Genomic DNA, 27,528 nt, shown 5'->3' with positions numbered 1-27,528 from the left:
GCTGACACTTGTATTAAATGAATGAACGAGCAGAACACAGGAAAAGGACTTCTGCTGTAATCGTGGCCTCTTTGCAGCCGACTATAAAATAACAAATACATGTTCTTAAACGCTTCCCTGAACCTATCAAAACATTTCAGAGTGAGTCCTCATTATCTGGTGAGTTTTTATAAAACCTGAGCTGTACGGGAACACGGTTAATTTGTCACTAAAACAGACAGACAGACACAGCTGAGATGAACAAAATGAGTCTTTTATTTAAAGAAAATACTGCTTCAGTAGTCACAGAGTAATGTGAAACCTGTCTGAAAACAAGACACCTTTACATAAGCAGTGGCGGGAAACATGAGCCCATCAGTCATGTGGTCACTCAGGCTGATATAAAAGTTTATTTGAACTTGTTCTGGTATTTTTTTTTTTTTTTTTTTTTTTTACAATGACTGTGATCTGAAAGTCTTTGGTTTTCTACTAGAGCACTGAAGTGATGTGGTTCAGTTTTTTTTACAGGAAAGTGTTTTGCAAAGTAAATAATCCTGCATTGCCTTTGAAATGCATAGACGTAAACATGATTTAGATTACAAAAAAAGGACACTTCTTCTTTTTTTTCTTTTTTAAAGGAGACATATCAGGCTGAACCGAGAGGCTGCGTCTAAAGGGTCAGTATAAGATAAATAAAGAGTTTTGTGAACTGTAAATCATGCAAAGATATTCTAACAGAGCCCGAGAATATAAATATAGACCTGGAAATGTGCATGATATGTCCCCTTTAAGAACACAAAAGTTTTTCCTTTTCAAACGTACATATTACAAACTTAAACTTACAGCCACTGATAGTTTTAAATATCTGTGCATCATAAATAGTAAATGATTGTATAGCAGAAGGTTTTTGGAATGTGCAGCGTGTGTTTTCATACATAGCTTTACTGCTTCTAACAGCACAACACGAAAAACACTGAGCCTGAGTAAACGGATAATAAGACATGACACATTAAAAGGCATCAAACAGCCTTTTAAGGTCAAGGTGAGAGTGAAATTCAAGGACATTTTTGTGTGTTCAACACTTAAAAATAAGAGAATCTGAATTTTTTTGGAGAACTTAAAGACTGAGAAACTTTTTAAAGGTGTTCTTGACGGTTCGTACTCTCTTCTGTTAAGGATTTTAATTCTCATGAGCTCACATCATACAATACGACTGCCTTTCTTTCTATTCTTACTCACTTTTCCTGAATAATAATTCCTGGCGGTGGACAGAGCCTGCTGTCCTTTGACTTTTTTTTCTGTTGTTGTTGGCACCATAAAAAGGCACAGAGAGATGACAGAAGGCACAGGAGTCAAATATCCTCTACAAGCAGGAACAGCAGATATATATATATACGATTCAGCGATCCTCCGGTCTGCTTCCATGAGGATGTTAGGAGGACGTGTGCGAATCATTTATTCATGTATAATAACGCGAGTGATCAGGTGAGCTCTGTCTGTCTGGTTTGTGGAAGGAGGAGAGCTACGAGTCCTCCAGTCAGCAGCAGAGCCGACACCAGCAGAACCGGCACGGCGCAGTTTGTGTCCACCAAGTTACCAAACACTACGTTACCCATGATCGCCGCCACTCGGCCCACTCCTGTGAAGAAACCGAGAGCAGAGGACCTGAAAGAAAAGAAAGACACAGCAGGTTATTTACTGAAAAAAAGACCTCATTTAATATGTTAACTGTGAAGAGTCTTGCTGATTTATTTTGAGAATTTCTTCTTGGATTGTTTCATTTGAAGGAATTTTAGACATTATAATATTAATATATATATATATATATTATAATATTCAGTATTTCACAGGGAAAATAGCAAATATTAGAAGACAGAAAAAAATTCTTTCTTATCCCTTTTATGATCATGTGACCACTCAGATTTATTGTGGGACTCCTTGCGAGCTATTATAAAATAAGGATGCAGATTAATGGCGAAACCTGAACCACCCTGCTTAATCCGTGGTTGAGTTTTAAGATGAGTTACCGTAGCTGGGTCGGGTAGAGCTCCGTTCCCACCACGTCCAGGGCGTTCCAGGCGATCACCGACACGCCGCTGAACACGCAGGAGAGGGCGAGACTCTGGGCTTTAGTCTGGACCACATAGATGAGGAAGACACTGAGACTGGACACCAGCAGGCTGCAGGCTGGAGACACAAACCGAGAGGTGCAGAGATTTAAGGTCAGACAGCGAGTTTAACAATTCTTAAGTGCAGGATTGAAGCATTTATTGATTGGTCAGTGGTCGGTTATCAGCTGATTAATGGTGAAGTTAGATGACAGTTGTGCAGCGATATTCTCCTTACTGACAGAACGCAGGTGATTGGATGACTCATTGATATAAATGATGCTAAAAATTCAGACAAATAAAATTATAATCAATAGAATATTTTTCACTGCAGTTCCTCCTCACAAACATCTGGTTAGGTTCTGATCAAGTTAGCTGGTTTACATGATAAATAATAATAATCAACTTTATTTATAGAGCACTTCTCCTAACAAAGTTACAAAATGCTTAACAGAAAAAGAAAGAAAAACCCAAATGCAAATAAAAACAGAGTTCCTAAAACACTGTGTGAGTGTGTATATATCTATAAATATAAAATAACAAGAGTGGGATGATAAAATATTTTTAAATTCATAAGCGCTTCCTTATAAAACAATGTTTAAGTGGATATTAAAAAGATGGTAAAGATGCAACCGTTGGTCACTGGCAGAGAAAAAGGAAAATCCAGCTGAGCCACATCCACTGATCTCAGCGATGACCAGACACATATAGCAGGGAGGCAGTAAATAAATAAATAAATAAATAAATAAATAAATCCTGGATACGATGTGGAGCGAAGCTATTGGACATTTTAAAAATGATCAGTAGAATTTTAAAATCAGTATGAAACGTAACAGGAAGCCAGCGTTAGCACATGTGTCTTCTGTGAAAATGGAGAAGCGTCTTGATATTTGTCATCAATCACAGATTATTTAATATTCTGTTAATTACAGGAGTCGCAGTAAGATGTGACCAGGAGTCTTTATGTCCAGGTGGAGAAAATGTCCTTCCTAAACAAAACAACTGAGATTCCCTTTAGCAAGTATTTTACCTCCCAATAACGCAGATAAACATTCAAAGAACTTTTTGTATTATTATTATTAGACATAAAAACAAAAGTAGCACAGTGTGGATCAGAAATACATGATCAAATATTGTAAAAGTGAAACTTGACATAAAATCATAGTTAATATTGATCCTGGGGAGGAAGACAGTAAATTAAACCAGTGAGGAACACAATTTTCTAAACCTAAGACTCACACAGCAGAGCCTTTCCTCCGATGCCGTCCATCATGAGAATAGTGAAAATGTTGCCCGGGAGATTTGATGCAGCGATGATGAAGCCCTCCATGTACACTGTCAGGAGGAAAGACACATGAAGGTGAGTGAGGACCGTATGAAGAAAACGTTCACACTTAAGAGTCTCTAATTCACCTGAACTTGATGTGTTTGGACTGTGGGAGGAAACTCACACAGACACACGGAGGACACGCAAACGTCACACTGAAGAATCACAATACACTCAAATATAAATGTTCAGGTTGCGTCTGAGCTGGTGCTCTTTGCCTTTTGGGGTCAGAGCTGAATTAAAAAAGTGAGATATCAAAGCAGTTCCTCTAACAGCTGGAAAAATAACATTTACTGAGGCAAACAAATGATTAAAAAGAATAAAAATATCTTTTTATAGGACGTCACCCCTTAAATTTGCCTTGGTTCATTGTTTTGTTGTCTCTTCACTTCCTTTATGCTCCACTGTAGAGCTGCAATGATTAGTCTATTAATCAATCAACAGCAAATCAATCTGCAACTATTTTGAGAGTCGAACTATTGTTTTAGTCATTTTGTTAAGGAAAATGCCAAAAATTGCCAGTTGCAGCTTCTCAAATGTGACAATTTGAAGCTTTTATGTGTCAAATGTACATGACAGTAAACTGAATATCTTTGTTTTGGGCTGTTGATTGGACAAAACAAGACATTTGAAGACGTCACCTTGGGCTCTAAGAAACTAGAACAGGCATTTTTTAATTATTTTTAGACATTTTATAAACAAAACGATTAATTGATAATTTAAGTAATTGCTAGTTGCAGCCCTACTCCACTCTGCAGTATTTGTTTTAAAAATCTCTAAAATATATTTGCACTATCTACTTTAAAGCTGGGGTACAGGACTTTTGTCTCCCCCTGCTGGCAGTGAGAGTACAGGTCCAGCTGTAATTACCTGACACAGGCATGCAGAATGCTCTCATGCACACCCTGAATGACGGCACACAGAGAGGGCCGGTGAAAATGGATATGTTTTGACGGTCCACCGGCCAACTGGGATTTGCCCCAGCATGCCAGTACATCACTGGCTGTAACCTACTGTTGCAGCTGCAAAACAGTGGATAAATTATTTTTTATGCGTCACACAACCCCGACGAAATGACTCGTTTCACTAGAATTTGATCCATTAGGTTCATTAACATTTGGAAAGTCTAGAAGAGCTGTATGATTAATGGCCAAACAGCCAGCGCAGGACATGTATACTGTGAAACACAGAGGGATTTATCTGGTGGTGATAAGCTTAATCAGCATTGTGTGAACTTGTTTGCAAGGACATTCATTTATATATAAAAGTTCCGTACTGCAAGTTTAACACTACTGTAACTTACATTATTAAAGGTTATTTTAAAGAATGACAAAGTAACAATACACACAATTGTAGTACAATCATTATCAGGTGCCTGGTAAAGATGATTTAGCAATAATTTATTTTAACTTAACCTCAAACTGCACCTTACTTTTAGACTAATTTTCCAGCTTCTCTTCAAAAGACGAGCTCTAAATTTGCGGTTCATGTCCAGTTCTGTGTTTGCTGAGCGGTAGAAAGCTGACGCCAATAAAGATTTGCATAAAATCTTCGTCATCTCAGATACACACCTGCTGTCTTGACTGGGTAGCAGTTTTGGTCGCTGAGTGGAGACGGACGGGACACGTTGGCACAGGGCGAGCCGCCGTCCTCCATTCTCGCAAAGAGCTCTGGGAACCACATCCACAGCCCGTAGTATCTACACACACACACACACACACACACAGTAGTAAGTTACAGTTACATGTAGTTAAGTTACATGATGTCTGGTTGACATTATATACGTGATAAAATATTTGCAATGATTATCTCTGCTGCCGCTGCCATTTAAAGCTGCAGCGCTGCCCGGTGTAGATTTATCACATCAGCAGTGTTAAAACACAAGTGATAAATTTAAGCCTCGAACTTGTATTTTTCCAAGCTTGACACCATCCGCACTGGCTGCATAACAGAAAGCAAAAGAAGAGCTCCAGTGTCACTACAGAGAGACGCTCCTGACTGAATGTAGACAGACAGATGTGGTTTCTCACCCAAAAGAGATACAGTAGAAGATGATGAGCAGAACGATGCTCCTGGATTTGAGTGAACCATCAAATATCTGTTTAATAGGCACCAAACCCTGCAAGACAGAGCAGAAAGGATTCAGAGTTACAGTGACATAAAAAGCTGCAACAATTAGTCGATTAATAGATAAGTCAGTTGACTATTTTGATAATTGATTAATTGTTTTAGTCATTTTTTAAGCAAATAAATGCCAAAAATGTGCTGTTTTCAGTGTCTGAGATGTGATGATGAGTCATGATTTGTCTGGATGTGTGACGATACCTTTTTAACAATACTGCCAAGTCGCCCTTTATGTGAGCTCCAAGTTTTTGTCTCATCCTGTTTCCCTCTTTGCTTGGAGCTGGTACACAAACCAAATTCCTGTAAAAGAGTTCAAAAATGAGTCATTACACTTACAGTATCACAGGTTATTATAGAAGCAATATTGTATATAATATTTTTGTAAATTCATTTACATTTTTTTTGGCCATGATGTCAGTTGTGTCTTCAGTTCATATCAATTTTTTTGGTTTGTAGGATTTTTTTTTTTTTATAGTTGTCATTTACATCTCTGTTGTTGTATATTTGTACACCATTTCTATGTTTCAGCATTAGTAATTAAGCTAAACACATTAAATTTGTAAACCTAACAGTGCTAATGATATGTACTAGCATATAGAAACAGTATTTAGTTCATACCGGGAGAGTTTTTCCTTTCCTCCACATGTTCAGCGCAAACATCAAGCGGAAGACATGGATCGCCTCTTTCTCCCGGCCCGCCTGGCAAAGACATATATCACAAACATATATACAATATATATTAAAGACAGCTCAGAAGAGAAAGCAACATGAGCACTCGGCTGATGTTAAAATACCTCCATGAGGAACTTGGGGCTTTCAGGCATGAGCAGCTTGAAGAGGAGGGCTGAGGTGATGCTGGGGACAGAGCACAGCACCACAAACACTCTCCAGCTCTGGAAGTCCAGTCGTCCCAGAGAGAAATGTGCCCAGGTTCTGGGAATCACCAACCAGGCCAGACCTGCAGACAAAAACACAAACATTCACTCACTAAACACACAGTGCTTCAAACGATCCATTTCAGAATATGTACTTTTTCTTATTTTAATAACCCCTGCCGTTATTTTTTATCCCTTCATGTATGAGTTTATGAGGAAAGAAGCAGCTGATCAAACTTGTAATTCACCAGATGATTTCGCATTTTTTGGCTGGAACAATGAAAATAAGAGACAGACACATATGTTCCTTTGTATCAACAAGAATTTCTCAAAATGTCTTTGTTTTTAAAGATATTTGGGGGAATTTTGTTTGCTTTTATTTAGCACACGTGGTATCTGCAACACTTATTAAATGCTTTTATAATTATTTATGAATGTATTTGTTAAACAAATCCACATGTAGTTGTTTTTTTAAGATTAGAGCATTTCATTGTTTTTAGCTTTGTGATTTACATCATTTTTTCTTTCTTTCCTATCAGCTGTTTTGTGTATCTGTTGATCTGAGTGGCTGCATAATACAATTGTCCTCAAAGGGATAAAAAAGCTGTATTAAATTCAATTATATTGGAAAAAATGAGACCTTGACAGAACATCTTCAGCTAAAATTCAGGGGAAATGTTATTTGACGCTTGCAGAATTGCCTATTCATCGATCTCTAACTGTTATACTGTATCTCAGAATCTGTCCAGAAACCCCTGTATCATATTTCAGCTTTTTAGATCAATGAATGAAAGAGACTCTACATGAGAAAGATAGAAAAGTGGAACAGAGGCTGACTTTAAAGTGGGTGAAACTTCACTTCTGTATAGCATAGACATGACATTTTGTACAGACATTCATGACATTGCATAGTGGGGAACTCGTGATCACATATTCATGTTTGTTCCCACCTGCAGCCACGATGTTTCCTGCCATCCAGAAGGTGGCCAGAGCGCTGATCATCGCACCTCTCCTCAGGCGGGGCATAAACTCTGAGAAGTACGAGAAGATAACAGGAATCGATCCGCCGACCCTACAGAGGGAAACAAAACAGTTTTTATCCCTGAACTGTTTTCTTATAAGAAGAAATCTTGTTGAATTGGACCAAACGGATTTATCTTAGCACAGTTCTGGCAAATTTTTAAAAGTCACAAGACCAGAACTTTGAATTTGCTTGTTTTTGTAATTTTATTTATCTATTACTTATTAAGACCATACAGGTGTTGAGGAGATAAAAACCTTTTCTAAATACCTGTTGGTTACAGTATAGCGTCTCTAAGTAATGATACTGACTTCATTCAGTGTGTGGGTGTCAACTAAATGACGACCATGTAAACAGAAAAATGCAAAATTAAGCAAATCACATCCTCACCCGACGCCGCTAATGAACCGCAGCAACAGGAAGAGCCAGAACCAGGGAGCCATACTGGACAGACCTCCGAACAGTCCGTTCACTGTCAGGGACACGACTAAGACCTTGCGGCGCCCCCTCTGGTCAGCCAAGTATCCCCACATGTAGCCGCCCACCATCATTCCTGGAAAACAGGAAACAACAAGACTATGAGTAAAGTCACATTTGCTTTTAAGATTAGATTATATTAGATAGACACTGACAGTAAAATTGGGGTTTAAATGTTTTTTAATTACTGTATAAATTACTTTCTGTTTAGTTTTGGTTGGTTTTCAGAGTGGGTTTACTAATTTCAGACCATTAATTGTTTATTTAGTTCCAGTTTTTATTTATTTTTTTTTTTTTGCTGAATCTGTGAAATTTACTTTGAACTATTCTGTTATTTTTGGTCTTCATATAGACCATACCACTACATTCACAATACCCTCACTCCCACTAATACCTCAAGCTTTTTTTGCAGCATAACTTGCATAATACAATGATTTTTCACATATTGTAAAAAATTACTTTGTGTGTATATATACTATTTATATGTATATATACAACTGTATATTCCTTGTAAATATAAAATAGTTTTTACCTTTTCCCAGTTTAAATATTTTAATATTTGTTATTACATTTTCTCTGTGTGTAGTGTGGAGGGAGCTACAACTGCATTTCATTGTGCAATCCTTTATTATACTGACAATTAAACTGTTAATCTCTCTACACTGCACCATCATGTTAAGTGTTAGTATCCCACTGAGACAAATTAATTTATATGTGTTGTGACTCATTCAAGATATGGAGGTTTGACAGAGATATTACTGTTCTCTGGGGACGTGGTGTTGCTCTGAATGTTTTATCCACAGGTATTTTATTTACTTGCTTAAATACGAGAATTATTAAATGACTGTGCGTGATTCACCGAGGAAAATACTGGCAGTCAGCAGGCCCATGTCTGAGGAGCTCAGCAGCAGATCACAGCGGGCCGTTGGCAGGAGAAAAGACACACAGAGAATCTCGATGGCGTCGCTGGCATTGGCCCAGCCGCACACCAGCAGCAGCAGCCAGTGGAACAAACCAAAACCTGTAAGCAGACACAGAACAAAGAGACGAGTTATCCTTTAAAGAATCAACTGTCTGTCTCGACAGTAATGTCTCGCTGCTTCGCTCAATATGGTCAGCAGACAGCTCGCTCTCCCTCCTGAGATAGTGAACCCCAAATTCCTCCTGATGGCTGTGTGTTGATGGCCGATGGCGTGTAAGTGTGTGTTTGAATGAGTGAGCACAGAATCACTGTGGGGCGGTTTGGATAGGAAGCACTGTATCGCTCCTGATGAGCAGGTTGGCACCTTGTATGGTAGCCTCTGCCATCAGTGTGTGAGTGTGTGTGTGAATGTTGGTGTGTATTACAAAGCACTTTGAGTGCTTGACAAGGCTAGAAAAGTGCTATATAAATGCAGTCTGTTTACCATTTAAACACATAAGGTAGCATATTATTTCTTAATATTTTTTTTAAATTTAAAATCCTGAACAAAACATGTCAAGATATACAAGTTTTAAAGATACTGTCAAATCTAATTTGGCAGAAACATAGCTTGAATCATTCATGATAATGTAGGTGAATGACATTTTGAAAATGTCACCTAACATTGTGATTGTTGGCTGTATTGCTGTAAAGTTTACAACCCTTCAGACAATGAAAACACAGAGAGGCATTATTTCACTTCTGACATTTAATAGCAGGACATAAATAACAGCCAACAGTAACTATGGTATCATAAAACTCTGAATTACCTGCTTCCTCTACTGCTTCCTCAAATGTTAATCTTCTTTGTGAACTTCCATCAGCATCATGTGTGATGTTTGAGGCGCTCCTGTCGAAAATTATTTCACCTAGAAAACAGCCAAACACACACACACACACACAGAGGTGACGTGAAATGGAAGCTCAAGACACAAGAAGAGCAGTGAGCAGCAATTAGTCCATGAATTGATTAATCAAATGAATTAATCGGCTACTATTTTGATAATAGTATCATTGTATCAGTAATTTTTCAAGCACATTTTCTGGTTCCAGCTTCTCAAACGTGAAGATTTGCTGTTTCTCTTTGTCATATATGACATTAAACTGAATATTGGACTGTTAGTCAGAAAAAACTAGTCACAGTCTAAATGATCAAAAGATGAATCGAGAAAATAATAAGCAGTCACAAACTAAAAATGAATGACTAAATTAACTTGTGTTTCATCAAATTACCACAAATTAAATTGGAAAATTAGAAAATAAGGGCCAGGAAGTATTCTAGTTTAGGAGGACTGGTTGGTTTCTGTTTCCTTGGTACAAAATATAATAAAGTTACTATCTATAGTGTCTGAGCTGAAACAGTTAAGTCTATTAATTGATTAGATGATTAGCTGAGGAGAAAATTAACAACTATTTTGATCATTGATTAATCATAAGAGTTGAAAAATGCCAAAATGTCACTGGTTCCAGTTTCTAACATAGATTTGCTGCTTTGCCGTACATAATAACATGCTGATTATCTTTGATGTATCTTTCTGACATTTTATAGAAACATAATGATTAGTTGAGAAAATAATTGATGGCTCTATTCTATTAGTGTGTGTTGTACTTGAGGGGAGCTAGAATGTAAATACATGTTTCTGATAGCCTGAAAATAAGACCTTGAGATGTGCTTGCCTTGATAAAATATGCTGCATACCCAGTGGTGGAAGAAGTACTCAGATCTTTTACTTAAGAAAAAGTAGCAATACTACAATGAAAAAATACTTCATAACAAGTAAAAGTCCTGCATTCAAAAGCCTACTTAAGTAAAAGTACATAAGTATTGTGCAAAATGCGCTTAAAGTATCAAAAATAAAAATACTAATTATGCAAAATGGCCCATTTTAGAGTGTTATATTCATCATACATGTGTATATATTATTTTAAAATTAAAACTGATTAATTGATGTGTACATGTAAGCAACATTTTTATGTTGTCACGGTTGAGCTAATTAACACCTTATACTGTTAAATACTCTAAACTATAACAATGCATATAACAAAACTGACTGGCATACGTTTTATGTTAAAATATTAATCTGAAAAGTAACTAGTAACTGTGACTGTGAAATAAATATAGTGGAGTAAAAAGTGCAACATTTGCTTCTGAAATGTAGTGGAGTGGAAGTATTAAATAGCAGAAAATGGAAATACTAAAGTAAATGTACTTGGTAACATTTTGCTACTGTGCATATGTGATTAGGTGTCCATATGAACAGTGGAAGAGGTTTTCCTCACTGTAATCATTAATCCTGTTCATACTATCTATTAAAAGATCCCCTTCAAATGCTCTTTCAATGTAAGTGATGGAGGCCAAAATCCACACAATTATTTTGTGCAAAAATGCATTTAAATGCAGAAGGCTTTGTGGAAAGATTATACTTGGGGTGAAAACTGCAATTTGTATTAAAGAAATGTATCTATTTCTGTTTTGCACAATTGCAAGTTAACTGTAACCTTCCTACAGTAATAATAATCATTTTTTTCAGATGACATTAATTGCATAACTAATGATGTTTTGGTTGTTTTTCACAGTAGTTTTTTCAGTCTGTAGTCCCTGTATGTTAAATATATTGGTAGGATGAGAGTTAAAGACACTTTTTTTCCTAAGTGCATCATGAAGGGATCTTTTAATGGCCAGTATGAACAGGGGGAATAATTACAGCAAGAAAAACACGTTTCAGTGTTCATCTGGACACCTGACTGTTGGACACCTGACCAGATTGTAGCTCTCTGTGTGTCTGAACAGTAAATAAAACACGAGTTAAACCTCGGTTAATGCACAGAGGTGAAGTGATGGAGTGGCAAAACTTCACCTTCATCTGAGTCGAGCTCGTCTGGCTGCAGGTAGTCCCCGGTGAGAAGCGGCTCTCGCGCCTCCGTGTCTCCGGTATGCGCGTGACGAGACATCCCCCTCCAAAAAAAATACAGTCGGATGTATCTAATATGGGCACCGTGTAGGCACTTTAACTACTCAACTGCACCCTTGTCCTGTGCAGGTCCATGTTACTGTTGCAACCGCCGCGTCTGTCCCATGACTGCCGAGCTCGCTGCTAAGCTAACCTGTCAAGAAGGAGGACCAGGAAGTGGAAAGAAGACAGCGGCCGTTCGCACGTCCACAGCGTCCTCCCAGTCAGCCAGGCAGTGTGGTTTACTTACAAGACACTGAGCCAGAAACACAGCCGTGCTTTATCGTCACATGAGCAGCCGAGAGGTGAACGCAAGCAGCTAAATAAAAGCAGACGCGTCCGTCCGAGCGGAGAGCAGAGAGGGCAGCCGTTGGTTGACGTTACCTCCCCTTGTGTTTTCTAAAAAACTAGATTGAAGATGGCGACCAGTTCGGAGCGCAGTCCTCCTCCGTTCCCCGACTCGGAGGACCAAGATGTTCTGGACGCTGAAGACGTCGGAGGAGGCCGAGACAGTGATGAAGACGACGGGGACGACCTCTTCATGAGCGCGGTAACGTCTGAATGAGGTTAACGGTCATTTCACGCGAGTTTAGCCGCCGCGGATATGGCTAACTGACATTAACTGACATTAACGGCTAACTTACACAGTCAGCTAACGTCAGCGAAGAAAGCTAATGAGCAAAAGTTTTGAGAGGAACATTTAGCTGTTTTTAACGTAGGAATAACGTTAAGTAAATAGTGTCGACTTTGCCAACTGTCATGTCAGATAATGTTTGAATTGCAGCATTTACTTTAACTTAAATTATCAATGCAGTGTACTTGTTTTGATGCAGAAAATCTGTCCTACTTACGACTGACGTTAGCTTTTAGCAGCTTTTGGTGGTCCTTGACACGGCTGCAAACATCATTTGTATTATTGATTTTCGTCCCTAAAAAGTTGCAGTATGGAGAACTGCCTAGCTGTGATTTTTTTTTTCATCAGATCCCGATTGGGAAACCAGAAATTGATGTAACGCGCTTTCTATTTGGTTTATAGTAGAAGGATGATGATTGTGCATAACATATTTGGTATTTTCATAGAGTTGAATAGTCTCAGGTTGAAATTGCACCGTCGTCCTAAATCTGAAGGTATCCTCCTCCTCAGCAGCATTCTGGATGTGCAGATTTTTAGGCCAGGCATGCAGCAAGAAGCAGTCTAATCATAGCAATCTGCAGGGGATTATGTCTGTGTGCTTTGACTGTAAAAGTTGACATTACCATAGAGGGGATTGTATTACTTTAGGTGTATCAGTGGTTCAAATTCAGGCTGTTTTTGAATGAGGATTAAAAAGCTGGCTCGGGAAGGCTGCTGTCATGTGAGTCAGCTGTGGTCACATGGTCAGAACCCGGATGTTTTCCTACAGTCAAAGTTCAGAGGACAGATAGGAAAGTTGCTGTCTTTGACTCTTTTTTTTTTTTTTTTTTTTTTTTTTTTGAGCGCTGCATTCACTGCTGCATGGAAAACATTACTCAGCAGTTGTGGATTTTACATTTAACTGCCTGTAGCTGAAGTAATGTTTGGAAATGTACCAGGTAGAGGTCACATGTGGATTCCGAGTGGCTTCCAACAGAAAAGAGCTGTGTTAATCAGTTTATTATAGATCAATCTGGCCTTTTAACTGTGCATTTGACATTTGATTAAACACTGTCGCGCTGTGTCAAGAAACACTTTATGTAGTATTACTCACCTTGATAAAACATACGCCCAAAGTGTATGCCCAAAACCTGTCATTGCTTTTCTTAAGTTACAACATACTTACTTTTTGATTTTAAAGGAATATTTTTATTATCAGCTACACACACCCAGTAGCTTGGAATGACAAAAAATAGTGTTTTTCTCAGAATCAAGTTGAACAGTACCATACAAATGAGTAAGCAAACATCAAGCTGTTCAGTAATAAATCTGAACCGGCAGCCTTATTCCCCATTTATCTACTGCAGATAATCCTGAAAACTATTTCAATATGTTTATACCTGTTTCATTGTCCTAACAACTATTAAAACCTTTGAATATTTGGTACAATCCATTAAAGACCCTTTAAAATAGTTATGTGGTTGATGGTGGTTTAAGTTGATTTATTTTGTAGAAGTGATGTGTTAAGCAATATTTTAGTGAAAATACATACAAGAGCAGAGCTGCAACGATTAATCGATCAACAGGAAATTAATCGCCAACTATTTTGATAGTGGATTAGTCGTTTTAAGTCTTGTTTTTTTGTTTTTTTTTAAATGCCCAAAGCGTACTTTTTTTGTCTGGCATATTAGGCTATGGGTGGTGAGTAATTGATTACTTCACCTAAACCAACTTCCAACCAACATGCCCAAGGTGATGGTTGGGCTCAGTGAAATTGTGATGGGGCATTTTTCACTATATTCTGAATCTGGAAAAGAATGAACAGATGGATAACTGTTAGTTTCAGCAGTATGTTGTTCAAAACATAATATCTTTTCTTCCCTATCTACAGACCAACGCTCCACTGACCGAAATGGATCCCACACTACCATCTGCTACTCAGCCCAGTGATGTTTTAATGAATCCTCCCAGCGATATCATGAATGACCCATTAATTGAACCCATCAGCAGCCAAACAGAAACCAAACCAGCCAGTGAAGTTGTCAGCGAGCTCTCGGATGATTTTGTCGACCTAACAAACAACCTGATGACTCCTGATGACACAATTGTAGCTGTAAGTGCTGCTGCAGATGCAGCAAAAGACTCAACTGAAATCCCTCTAGATGAACCCTCAGATGAATTTGTTGACATATTGGGAAGTGAAACTGAAGCGCTGCGAGAGGAAGTAGTGTCTGCAGATGTTACTGTCGGAGTAGAAACAGATAAAAGTGAAGTGACAAGCAGTGTCACAGATCCCCCTGGTGACGCTCAACAGGAAGTAAAAGAAACTTTCACTGCTCCGATTATCGACATCAGCAGCGATTTGTCTGAAAACCTTTTACAACAACCACCTGGCAGTGACAAAATTCTTGACCCTTTCGTTGACCTTCTTAGTGATCCTCCACCCGCAGAGGCCAAAAAGCCCAGCACCAGGTCAGACCTGTTTGAAGATGACGGAAGCGACTTGTTTGCAGAACCACTGCAGACTACATCTGCCAAGCAACCACAGAAAAGCCTCTTCGGTGAACCTGACGAGGATCTGTTCAGTGAGCCGCTGGGTGCCACCACAAAGAAAACCATCAGTAAAGAGCAGACAGACAAATCTGTCACAACCGAGGCTGCTGTTAGCGCTGGTAGCAGCATAAGTGGGCCTCTGCAAGAGAGTAACCAGGCAGAGCCTGCTGATATCTTCACTGAGGAAGCCATCGTCACGGCGCCCAGCAGTGTCAACGCCAAGACTAATGGAGTCCACTCTGAAGAAGACACGGATATATTTGCAGGTGGGGATTTATTGACAGGATTTATCTGTGGTCATATATTCCAAAGTTCACCTACTAGCTTTTTACAAAGCTTTTATGAAACTTTCTCAAGTGAAAATCGAGTTAACATGACTTAACATATGTGCACCAACAACTACAAAGGCCTGGGATGAAAATGTGGGGTTCAATCCTGTTTCAAAAATCAAAAATGTTAGAAGTTATAAGATAATCTGCTCTAATTTATCTAATCTAAATGACTCAGATTGTCTTATTGAGGCATTGCTTTATGTTCTTTTACAGTTCTGGTATTTTTGCCCTCGTTAGATGTTACGATTACAAGATCAGCATTTTAAACCCCTGCTTCAACTTTATTGTTGTCAAGTGTTGTCTTGCCGTCAAATACAAAACAAAACATACTCAGACATGAATAAAAAGCATAAGAAAATACATAAAACATACAGTTAAACCCCACACACAAGCTCACAAAAAACTTCAGTGACAACATAACATAAAACCAGTTTTACATCCAGCCATTCTTGTCCCACCAAAGATCATCATCATCATCATCCACCGATATTATACGAAAGACTGATCAACACTTCATATACCAGCAAGGATGCTCCAATTTGTTCCAAACAATAGAGGATATAATTTACAACAAAAGTAAAGCCATGTTCATCTGGCTGAACTGTAATTTTATTTGTGTCTTTTCTTTTCCCACAGAAGCCACAGTGGAGCTTTCTCTCGACAGTCCGCGGAATGAGAGAAAGAAGGATGCGGCTGCCAAACCGTCTGCATCCGCTCCCTCTCTATCAGCAGCTGCCAGCCTGGTCAAGCCTCAGGCTGCTGCCCTGGACGAGGTACATGCATGTCTAACCCCAGAGTGAAATTCCCTGTATAACTGCAACAAAGTAATGACTGTTCTGTTTGTTATTTCTGCACCGGTTAATTTATTTAAAAATATAACAGCGTTCTGAGAAGTCGGGAATAAAAGGTTGTTTTGTATTCACTTTTGAGGCAGTTTGTCATCCTACCAGAGTAGGAAGTCAACTGTAAAATAGAAGTGCTTGGTGACTGGAAGATCAATGTTTCACTCTCTGTTCAATATTTGTTACAGTTGGAAGAAGAGGAAGAAGAAGAGCAGGAAGACAAATTTGATATCTTTGTCTCTGTCACTAACCCTGAAAAAATAGGTGAGGTTTATTTAATTCTGTTTTGATTAAGAAATGTTATGTTTATCTGGGTTTTTTTCTTTCCATTGCAATAAGACAAAGGTTATTCTGAGGTACATGAGTCCTTCATTTGATTATTTCAAACTTCTGAAAAAGACAAAGCAACGAAGGAGAGAAAAGTGATATAAACAGGACCATAAAGCAAATACACAAGTCCCTCAATATTTGTATCATATTTGTGCCTGTTTTTTTCTGCCTCTACTCATTGAATGCCTTTCTTATGTTTCAGGGGACGGGATGAACGCTTACATGGCCTACAAAGTAGCCACACAGGTAAAACCCTGTCAGAGCGTTTAACCGGATCTAACGTTGTCCATCTTTTATCCAGAGGAACTTAGTTCAGTTACTCATCAGATATGTGGCAACAATGTGTCAATAGAGGAAATGCTGGTCAGTGTTTTGTAGGAGAAACACCCATGGTACTGTTCTCGTAAAGCAAACAGAAGTTATATCAGAATTATGTGACATTTTATAGTAGTGATTCACCAAATAGTATACTGTAAAGTACATCAAATACACTAATATCTATGTTTCAACACAAGGCTTTAAGGGAGATTTGATGAGGAACTGTGTGACCACTGTTTCAGACCTCACTGCCCATGTTTCGCAACAAGACCTTCACAGTGAAGCGACGTTTCAGTGACTTCCTCGGCCTCTATGAGAAACTTTCTGAAAAACATGGCCCAAACGGATTCATCGTGCCTCCGCCACCAGAGAAGAGCATCCTGGGTAGGCTGAATTGCTTCAACTGTCGCTGTAACTAGAAGTTTAATCCTCATCAGTTGTGAAAATGCATGTGGTCTTGTCACAGGTATGACAAAAGTGAAGGTGGGAAAGGAAGATTCCTCATCTACAGACTTTGTTGAGCGAAGAAGAGGTGCTTTGGAGAGGTAAGTGTTAGAAAAGGAAGGAGATTAAAGCTGCATCATGACAATTCAGGTTGCCTTTAGTTTGGACAAAAACATTCATGTCCATCTAATATCTACCAAACAATGGTAAAGTTATTATGATATGAAGTTGTAATCAGTGGAGGAAAGTAGTTTTTTATACCCATTTCCCCATTTTAACAGGTATCTCCAGAGGGTGGTGACTCACCCATCACTTCTCCAAGATCCTGATGTCAGAGAGTTCCTGGAGAGAGACGAAGTAGGACAAAATTGATGCTTTAATGCCTTTTAGGAGACAAACATTTATTTAGTTTTCTGTCTGAATCACTGAAATCCTGCACATTTAGACCATGAAACCTTCAGGCGCACAACTTCAGCACATTTTTGCCATTTACTTTTATTCAATTGCTTTTTATATTTGAAGTTTTACTATATTTTGAAAGCACAGTCTGCCAGTGACTGTGTTACAGCTGTGATGTGTGTGTGTGTGTGTGTGTGTGTGTGTGTGTGTGTGTGTGTGTGTGTGTGTGTGTGTGTGTGTGTGTATGTCTTCAGTTGCCTAGAGCAGTGAGCACCCAGGCTCTGAGCGGCGCCGGCTTCCTGAAAATGATCAACAAAGCAACAGATGCTGTCAGTAAAATGACCATCAAGATGAATGAATCAGACGTGGTGAGTTCAGCTGTAAACACAAACTCCTGCTGCTCTCAACAGTTTTCATTTCCGAGAAAATCTGATGCAGCAGATGGTTTCTGTGATGAGGAAATCTACCAATTTTTCTCAAAAGCAGCAAAACCGCAACATTCCCGAGTCGAACGCGCCTGGGGACCTTTGTTGCATGTCACACACCCCTCTCACTCTCCCCCTTGTTTCCTGTCTGCTTCTCCACTGTCAACTGTTGAATAAAGGCAAAAGAATGCGTTAAAAAAAAAAGAGCAGAAAGTTTCGGTATTTAGAACATGAGTATAAGCTTCCAGCGAAAGACTGATGACACATTCAGGCTGCAAGACTGAACAGCACAGTACCAACACATATCAGGTACTTCTTTTCCGGAGAAGCTTGACATTAGTCAGAACAGAGCTGTACATTTTTTTTTGTTGTTTTTCATGATTAATTTGAAGAATTTTCACTGGGCGAGATCACTTCATTTGTGTTCTTGTGTTACGACTATTTATCCTGAACGGCCCTGATAGATGAAAGCACAGATGGGCACTTAGTGTGTGTCCAGTGATTGTTTTGTTTGCTGTGGTGCACGCTAACATTTGGCAAACTGTATATTTAGTGGATGGCGCCATAGTTCATTAAACACCCAGGGTGAGGCAGTCATGTTGATACAAAATGGTGAACTGATTAAAGAACCTGTTTGTCAAAAAGTTGGTGTATACAAAGTGACTGAGCACTGAGTGAAATTACCATCAGTAAATGTATGAATAATAACACATACATGCATGCACTGAACTGAGAAGTCCCTTAAATAAAAGTAAAAAATATATTTCAGCTGAATAAATGCAAAAGAAATGTCTTAAACTACACAGTATACATGTTGATGTTTCTATATACATGTAGAAAGTCTGAAAAAGTAATACAATTAAATGACACTTCTAGGGCTAATTTGCTTTTTAGGGAATTATTTCACCTTACAAACCAAACAAGTATGAAATAATTTTACAATAACTGATACATTTTATCCAGTTTAATCCAGTTAATCTTGGTCATAATGTCATAAGAGCTCAGTCCTCCTCAGTGCACCTGATATTGACAGAAATACTGAAGCCAAGTTTATAAATCAATATGTAGAATCAGTGTTATTGTAAACACATCGGGGCCTTGTTGTTGCAGTTGTACTAACAGTTTGTTTTGCTGCAGTGGTTTGAGGAGAAGCTGCAGGAGGTGGAGTCTGCAGACCAGCAGTTCAGGAAGCTCCACGCGCTGGTCGAATCCCTGGTCGTCCACAGAAAAGGTTAGCCGTGTCCAACTATGAAGAGCTTCACTTCCTGTTGCTTCCTAACATGATTACCTATCGGTCACATTATGAGAACAGCACCACAACATGCCCTGATGTCAGGGCAAATACATTTTGACAGGAGATATTACTCAGGCTAGCTTGATGCTTTTTTTTTTAAAGCTCTTTATTTTTATTCTACATTCTTCAACCAGCTGAAAAATAAAAGTTTTATTGTGATTATGGCTTTAATGCAGGTGAGACAGAATAAAGATAAGCTACAGTAGCATCTTATACTGTGACCTTTCCTTTACTCTGGTGATTCTTTACAGCCTTCAGAAGGCAGCAGGTATCTGTTAGAAATTCACCTTAAAAAGATTCAGCATCTGCTCTCGGCAGGATATTTGAACTGCTGTATATTCATGTATATTCCATTTTGAAACTCTGCACATTCCAGATAATATGGGCCACAAACGATGATTTTCATTATTGATTTAATCTGTTGATTAGTTTCTTGACTGATTTAGTTTGTTTGGTCTATGAAATGTCAGAAAATGGTGAAATATGTCGATCACTGTTCTCTTCAGCCCAAGATGCAAACTCAAATGTTCTGTTTTATCCCGACCAACCATCCACAACCCGAAGGTTTAGTTTACTATCATAGACGACCAAAGAAACCAGAAAATATTCACATTTAAGAAGCTGGAATCAGATAAATTGGACATATTTTCTCAAATAATGACTTACTACAATTAATCAATAACCAAAATACTTAGCGATTTAATTTTCTGTCGATCAGCTAAACAATTAATCCACTAGTTGCTGCAGCTGTACAGACAACAATAAGTCTCCTTTGATGAAAGGATTCCCAATTTGTTAGTATGTCACAACTGGTTTCAGTTCATTTAGGTGAACAAATAAACGCAGACAGAAATTACCTTTCATGCTCTCAACAAGAGGAGTTCTGTTATCAGCTGCACACAGCTCCCCCTCTCCTTCCTCTTCTCTCTCTCTAGCGTCTGCCCTCTGACTGGCTCATATTTGACCCGCCTTCTTGACAGTTTGCACCAATCAAAACACAAATGACAAACCTATGACAGACAGGGTATCTTTAAACCTTGTGGTATGTCTCTACCTCCCTAAACACCTGTAAAGTATGTACTCTGAGGACAAGTCGTGACATGTATGCTCCACAGTCAGAGCAGTATTTCACAAAACCACGCCCAGAAAGTTGTTGCAGATCACCCCTTCTATATTTCATGTTTTTGGTAGTAAAACGGTAGGAAAAAAAGGCTTGCGGTTGCATTAACATTTGCCTGTCTTTCCCCCTCCAGAGCTGTCGTTGAACACGGCGAGCTTTGCCAAAAGCACGGCCATGCTGGGCAGCGCAGAGGACAACACCGCTCTGTCCCGCGCCCTCTCCCAGCTGGCAGAGGTGGAGGACAAGATGGAGCAGTTACACCAGGACCAGGCAGCAAACGACACCTTCCGCTTCGCTGAACTCATCGCGGATTTTATACGCTTGCTCGGCGCCGTGAGGGTACTGAGAATTTATGTTAATCTAATTCCTGGACATCATAAATGATCCTGTGTAGTGAAGGACAGATGAAATAAAACTCCCACAAAATGTAGAACATGAGCATTTAAATTTTACAAAGGTTGAGGCCTACCTTCATGATGCTTTGGTTCACTGTTCTTTATATCTGTCTCTGGGAGTTAAAATGGTAAACTGTCAGGTCAAATCAGCCTTCCAGTCCAAGTAGTTGTGTTTAATCCTCATGAGAAAATAAAGAACAGAAAGTTTAGTAACAAAATATGATGCCACTAAAGTGAGTAATTCAAGAATGCAGCGAGAAGGAAAGGCAGATTAATGGATTAAATGATTAATTTTAGTATTTAATTGTACAGTCTTTCAGACTCCGCTGACACAATATATTCAAAAGCTGAAGGTCGCCTTTAGTGAGTCTGGTTTAATTATAATAGGGACCTTGAATAAATAGCTCATGTACAGTAAATCCTCTAAATATAAACATGAAACGGTTCTGTGTGTTTGTGACCTGCAGGGGTCGTTTGATCACCGGATGAAGGCGTGGCAGCGTTGGCAGGATGCGCAGGCCATGTTGCAGAAGAAGAGGGAGGTCGAGGCCAAACTGCTGTGGGCCAACAAGCCAGATAAACTGCAGCTGGCCAAAGAGGAGATCGCCGAGGTAAAACACACGCCAAAATCAACACCGTCCAAATAACAAGACAAGGCTGGAGTTTGATGTGGTCTTTTCAAGATTCAAGATTGTTTGAACATGGGAGATTATATGTTCCCTTCTTGTTAACAGTGGGAGGCCAAGGTGACACAGTACGAGAGAGACTTTGAAAGAGTTTCTGCCACCGTGCGCAAGGAAGTCGTCCGCTTTGAGGTACCGATGCTGCATTCACATCCGTCACCAGACAGCTGAAAACTTCTGTCAATAGGGATTAATTTTTTTTTTTTTTCTCTCTCTTCTCTAACAGAAAGAAAAAGCTAAGAATTTCAAAAGGCAGATCATCCAGTACCTGGAGTCTCAGCTTCAGTCGCAGCAACAGGTGAGCGTCTGTCTAGTGAAACAGGAATATTTAATATTTCCATAATCAATAATCTTCTTGTCAAACCAGTCGGTGTTCATTTATAAATAGTTGTGATATTGAGAAAGGTTTTGCAACTACATGCAACATGTCTGAATTTGTTGTGAGCATTTAGCTGATGATCTTAAACATTCATGATTGCAATAGTAGAATAAGGTAAAACTTTGAATTATGACAGTGAAAAGAATGAAATTACGTTCAGACGCATAATGACCTGCGATATTCCTGTGAACAGTTTTTTTTAAGGGGAATATTTTAGGAAAAGAAACAACGCCCAGGGTTACTGGCGGTAACAGCTCGTGCAGTTTTAAAATGGTTCCCAGAATTCTGGGGACAGCAAACCCTCTTAGATCAGCTACTTGGTCAGAATTAGATTGGTAGTAACTTAATATAGCTCTCATGTGAACAGTTAACTGAGAGGCTGTTTTCAGTTAGACATTTTTAAAACAGTAACACTGGATTATATACACGCATCGTTTCCTGTGAATCTCTTGTGAGGGAACGGTGGACTCTGCCACTAACAATGACAACTGCTATGTAGAGAGTTTATTACAGAATGAAAATACATTAAATGGTTATTGAAGACCAACCATAAAAAGTATCAAAAACTGGATCTAATTTCATGAAAATCTTGAGGTTTATGAGTGTAAATAATGAATCAGCAAAATTGTTAATTCAAATTTCTACTGACTAGTTAATCCAGAACTAGGAAAGATGCCTTTTAAATTCTTAGACAAGGCATCAGTTGTAAATCCTAAATGTTGACCAGCTCTTGTTAAATAATGAACCTGACAAATGTCGTCTCTTCCTTCTCCAGCTGATAAAGTACTGGGAGGCTTTCTTACCAGAAGCAAAAGCAATCGCCTAATCCTCGAGCACCAGCCTTCTGGACGACAAAACAGGCTGCCTTTTTCTTATACACTTTACCTCTTGCCTTTAAACCAAGGAAAAATGCGTGCATTGTAAAGGGAGATACAATCAACCTGTTTTTTTAATCACCTTTAACATATAGCTCTGTATTCTATTGTATTAATAATTGTATATTTTCATTTAACCTTCCACAAATATTTTCTTAATAGATGAAAAGAGTTTGCATATACAAAGATATGGACACACGAAAAAGCGTAAAGTGTAGATGAATGATTTCCATTAATTTCCACTAGAGAAGGGAAAGGAAACGAGTCCGTTGTTCTCAGGATTTTCTCCGACATGTGATCAGGAGCTCCTTCACATCAGCAGTGGTTAATTGTTTACAGTGCGGCTGCTCTCTCATCATATATTTCTGGGGACCCAGATGAAGAAAGTGGCCAACACTCTCACTCTGTTTCTTCTTTTTAATGACTCAAAGGGATAAAACAGTTAAAGTAAGAATTACGAGCACTTCCACCAGGTGGATTAAGTACTTAAGTACCAGCCATGTTTTGTTGTTTTTTGTTTTTTTTTTTCTTTCAGATTTAAAGTACTATTGATGCTGAGGGGTTGGGGGGGTTGCAGGGTTAAGAGAGGCATTAGATTAGCAGTCTACAGCTGTGGTCAAGGGTTGCATTGTAGGTCAAGCTTGTGGGTTTAATGTTTTAGGTATGATTTCAATCATTGTGCAAACTTAACTCTTGTAACTACACATGTCTGTGCCTTTTGAATCCGAGTAGTGTTTTATCTTCGGGCAGCAAATATAATCCAGTTTGGGAGAAAGTTGTACACAGTTGAGGCTTGTTAACAGTTACTTCCACAGCAGCCATAATGACGAGAGTGTTAGGCTTGAGTTTAAGAACCATACAGGTGTTTTCACATCATTTTGCCTTTTACTACAAATTCTTTTTTTTTTTGTTGTTGCATTCTTTCCAAAGCTTTTTGATTGTGTTTATCTTGCAGGCAGCCTCAACTTCCAGAGACTTGAAACTTGCTTGAGATGTGCACCCATCACCGTTAATGTCATACGAGACTATTTGTGTGGTAATGCAGCTCAGACTTCTCAAATCAGTCAAGTAAGGGCTTTTTAAGCCATTACCAAGCAACAGTGACTAACCCTGAGCAAAATACAGTAAATCCTGACATGTTTACTACTTAAATTTGCCGTCTCAAGCAAACTGCAGGTCTCTACAAGCAGTGTGGTGTACTGTAGTGAAATAACTGGAAACCAGTGGCTGTCTGGAAGTTGGGATTCTGAGTCCTGCTTTGAAATGTGGTTGACAGTAATATTTGGGCTGTAACTGACGATTAATCATGTATAAAATGTCAGAAAATAATGATTGCCAGTCGTGATTTCCCACAGTGACATCAGATTGTGGGTTTTGTCCAACTAGCAGTCCAAAAGATATTCAATTTAAAGTCATATAAAACATTGAAAAGCAGCAAATCCTCACTTTTGAGAAGCTGGAAACAGAATGTTTCGCATTTTTGTTTAATAAATAACTTAAACAATTAATCGGTTGTCAAAATAGTTGGTGATAGATTTTCTGTTGACTGACTAATCATTTCAGCACTACATGATACTGTGTGTGATTTCTAGTAAATGGGCAACAACATGCTAAAACACTGGAATGGTCCTTTTTAAAACGGAGTCCAGAAAGCACCAGGACAGGAGCGATGATGTTGACTCATAGAGACGAGATTAATGTCAAATACTAAACATGCTGATGTCATAGTGAACCGAAATGCTTCCCTGATGCCTCAGTCTGCAGTTTGACGATCAAACAGTAACAAACCCGTGGCCGAGCTGCCATCTTTTGATTACAGCTTTAATTTCACATTTGCACACCGTGCAGCGATTACGCTACACCGTATCATTTGTCATTATGGCATCACTTGCGGACATTTCTTTGCACAAGCTTTTTTTTTTTTTCTTTTGACAAATAGACAAATGCTAGTTTTCATCTAAGAGGAAATGAATGCTGTCAGACAGTGCTGAATGAAAACTGTGGATGGTTCAGCTTCATACCGTTTGTCATCACTTGTCAACGTGCAGAGCAATGTCAGCAACGTGCACTGTGTCATAGAAAATTTCTTTTAAAAATAAATCAATTAAAGTTGCACTGTTTACACTTGGAAATTTCAGTAAGAACATCAGACTCAAGTCTCTTTATTTCTGGAAACTGTAAATATTGCTGTTGTGTATCATGTTCATTCCAAAACCAGGTAACATTGATATCTTCAGTCCTAATTGAAACACACGGTTCTGTGTATATACACTAGATCAGTGGTTCTCAAACTTTTTCACATCAAGGACCCCTGAACTGACACAAATTAGACCAGGGTCCCACATCTGTTAAGAGTTTTGCTTTTAGATGTTTTGTTACGGAAAGTGTATGAAACCCATGACCCACATAGTCATACATATTGTTATTGTGTTACTTATGGATGGAATTATAATGAAAATAAGTGATTCCCCTTTTTGCTGGGGATCCCTGGACTTGCAGGACTACACAGCTGGTACTGTTTTTACAGTCTCCACTGGTCCACAAGGTCATAGATAAAACTCATTAAGACCTGAACATGTAAAATTATAGTCCAATTATATCTGCTGATATTAGCTTATCAGATTTATCAGTATCAGAATATACAGCACTTCCGTCTATAAGCTGAAAAGAGAAATTGCAGTACAGAAATGCCAATCACATGTCCAAAGTAATTTAGAAACTGGGCATAGTTTTTCCACCAAAGACCACTGACATTTATTTTTCAGCTGTAAAACAGAAAACCATCATTTATGGGTCACAATTCCTTAACAGCCAAATTTAAGGGATCCTTAAAAAGAAAAAACAAAATTAAAAATATCAGTGTCTGCCTCAAAAATCTGCTGTTGGTCAGGAAAGAACAAAATTGAATTGCTTCACTTCTCTCCCCCTAGAGGAATGAAAAACTTTCACTTTCGTGTTGAAGTGCTGGTATGGGCTTTATTACGAGGGTAACAGACATCTCATTTAATTTGATGCATGATTGTAACCTCACAAGACACATTAATGTTATTTAGGTCGTTAACTATATTCAACTGTAAACGTCCTCAAATGAACTTTTCTTATTCATTCACCAGAGCACTCTTAACTCCTCACAGACAGCTTCAGTACCAGCTTTGCTTTACCATTTATTAAAAACTATTTACAATATGATTCAGAGTTACAGACATCCAGACACCTTTTCATGTGTGCAGCGATGCACCTGGTTTGCACACAGCTGAGAAAACAGAAGCAGCGGTGAACCAGTGAACCGCTACACATGATGACACTACACTTCAACGCCACAATGTTGCTCCAACCAGCTAAACTTAACAAGACCGGCTCAAACTAAGAAGGCAAACTGTGAGGATGGACTGGCCTGGCCGAGGGACTAAGAAACTGTAGTATGAAGCCGTGTAGAAACTATGAGAGCCTCTTTGCACATGAGGCACCCAAACAACACATGACATCATCCCATGACTGCTTGGCTACTTGCTTCAGCTTCACTTTGGCAGTCGGACAAAACAAAACACAGTCTTTGCTCACTCTTAACATGACAAAAAAAAAAAAAAAAACTACAAAGGTTTTTGCAACAGTTCAGGCAGTTAATGGTTTCAACATATTACAGAATAATGTAGGTATCAATAAATAACAACCACTTCTCATAAACACAGCCAGCACATATCATGCTCTCTAAAATATATATATATATTTATGCATAAAAGGCTCCAATCCATATTCTAGATAATGTGACATGTTGCACTGGATGGATGATTTCAGAAGGTGCTATTATCCACCAAAATACTCTTTACTGAGTGAAAATGGCTAGAACATGCACATAAATTAAATCATACAGAGCTGACACAAAAAGAAGAATGTTTTCAGACTGGTTTCTGCTGACAAGGCCAGTACCTCAATATATATGCTTTATGATGAATGAGACATTTAATAATACCTGTATTATAGGCAGGGCCAGTATCCATTCACTTACAATTAAGTCAGTTCAAACTGCAATCTAGCTCATTATGATAAAAGAATTGAATATCAGTCATTTCTCACTAAGGTGGATGCTCATGCAAGGAGGTTTTTTGCAATATTTAATAAGCTAGAAGTGAAATGTACTGATCCCATGTAAGGTCACCAATTTTCTTTCCTAGGATGGTGAAGTCATGACCCGCCCTACTCTGCCTCTGATTGGCTAGTACTCATTGCCTTCATTAGTTAGGTTTAAGCATCATGAGAGAGATTGGTTAGAGTCAGGGTTAAAATATCACGGTAAGCCAATCACAGGCAGAGTAGGGCGGGTCATGACCTCGCCGTCCTAGGGGAAAAAAATTATCGCTGTGTGGATGCACACTGGCATGAGAAGCACCAAAGAGATGAAGCACCATGATTACACTTGTCACTCCAATACAGCTTTTTTCACCACATCACATGAGCAGACAGGACCAGGTGTTCAGTTGTCAAAGAAAAACATCAATAATTGGGAAATACACTTATTTAGCAGCTGGTTAGCTTAACTTACCTTAGCACAGAAACTGGAAACGGGGAGAGACAGCTAGCCAGGCTCAGTCAAAGGTAACAAAATTCATCTACAAGCAGCTATAAAGCTCACTAATTAACACGTTACATCTCGTTTAATTCGTACAAAAACCGAAGTGTAACAGTTGCGGTTTTACGGGGTTATG

The 27,528-nt window shown here is 38.7% G+C and overlaps 2 protein-coding genes across 3 annotated transcripts; one reads left to right on the top strand and one right to left on the bottom strand.

Moving 5' to 3' along the window:
• Positions 1-232: 232 nt before the first annotated feature.
• sv2 (synaptic vesicle glycoprotein 2) lies at positions 233-11,833 on the bottom strand. Its single transcript, XM_044357053.1, has 13 exons — positions 11,731-11,833; positions 9,643-9,741; positions 8,771-8,932; positions 7,825-7,987; positions 7,364-7,485; positions 6,333-6,496; positions 6,157-6,237; positions 5,740-5,838; positions 5,445-5,533; positions 4,986-5,113; positions 3,327-3,422; positions 2,007-2,166; positions 233-1,644 (listed from the first exon to the last, which is right to left on the bottom strand). The coding sequence occupies exons 1-13, from the start codon at positions 11,822-11,824 to the stop codon at positions 1,461-1,463; spliced, it is 1,641 nt and encodes a 546-aa protein (XP_044212988.1). The 5' UTR covers positions 11,825-11,833; the 3' UTR covers positions 233-1,460.
• A 203-nt stretch (positions 11,834-12,036) lies between these two features.
• snx1a (sorting nexin 1a) lies at positions 12,037-27,299 on the top strand. 2 transcript variants are annotated; one of them, XM_044357051.1, is made up of 16 exons: positions 12,037-12,128; positions 12,235-12,373; positions 14,328-15,255; positions 15,958-16,094; positions 16,352-16,427; positions 16,696-16,739; positions 17,054-17,195; positions 17,278-17,356; positions 17,537-17,612; positions 17,909-18,022; positions 19,217-19,310; positions 20,627-20,832; positions 21,356-21,499; positions 21,623-21,703; positions 21,798-21,869; positions 22,726-27,299. In XM_044357051.1, exons 2-16 carry the CDS (start codon positions 12,242-12,244, stop codon positions 22,774-22,776), a joined length of 2,376 nt encoding a protein of 791 aa, XP_044212986.1. In that variant the 5' UTR covers positions 12,037-12,128; positions 12,235-12,241; the 3' UTR covers positions 22,777-27,299. The 2 variants fall into 2 exon arrangements, with proteins under 2 accessions (XP_044212986.1, XP_044212987.1); XM_044357052.1 differs by lacking the exon at positions 12,037-12,128 and having other exon boundaries at positions 12,244-12,389.
• Positions 27,300-27,528: the final 229 nt, after the last annotated feature.

This window comes from Thunnus albacares, chromosome 7 (genome assembly GCF_914725855.1).
Source record: "Thunnus albacares chromosome 7, fThuAlb1.1, whole genome shotgun sequence".
NCBI lineage: Eukaryota > Metazoa > Chordata > Actinopteri > Scombriformes > Scombridae > Thunnus > Thunnus albacares.
The sequence above is the reverse complement of the archived record's forward strand: the minus strand, read 5'-3'. Positions and strand labels throughout refer to the sequence as shown.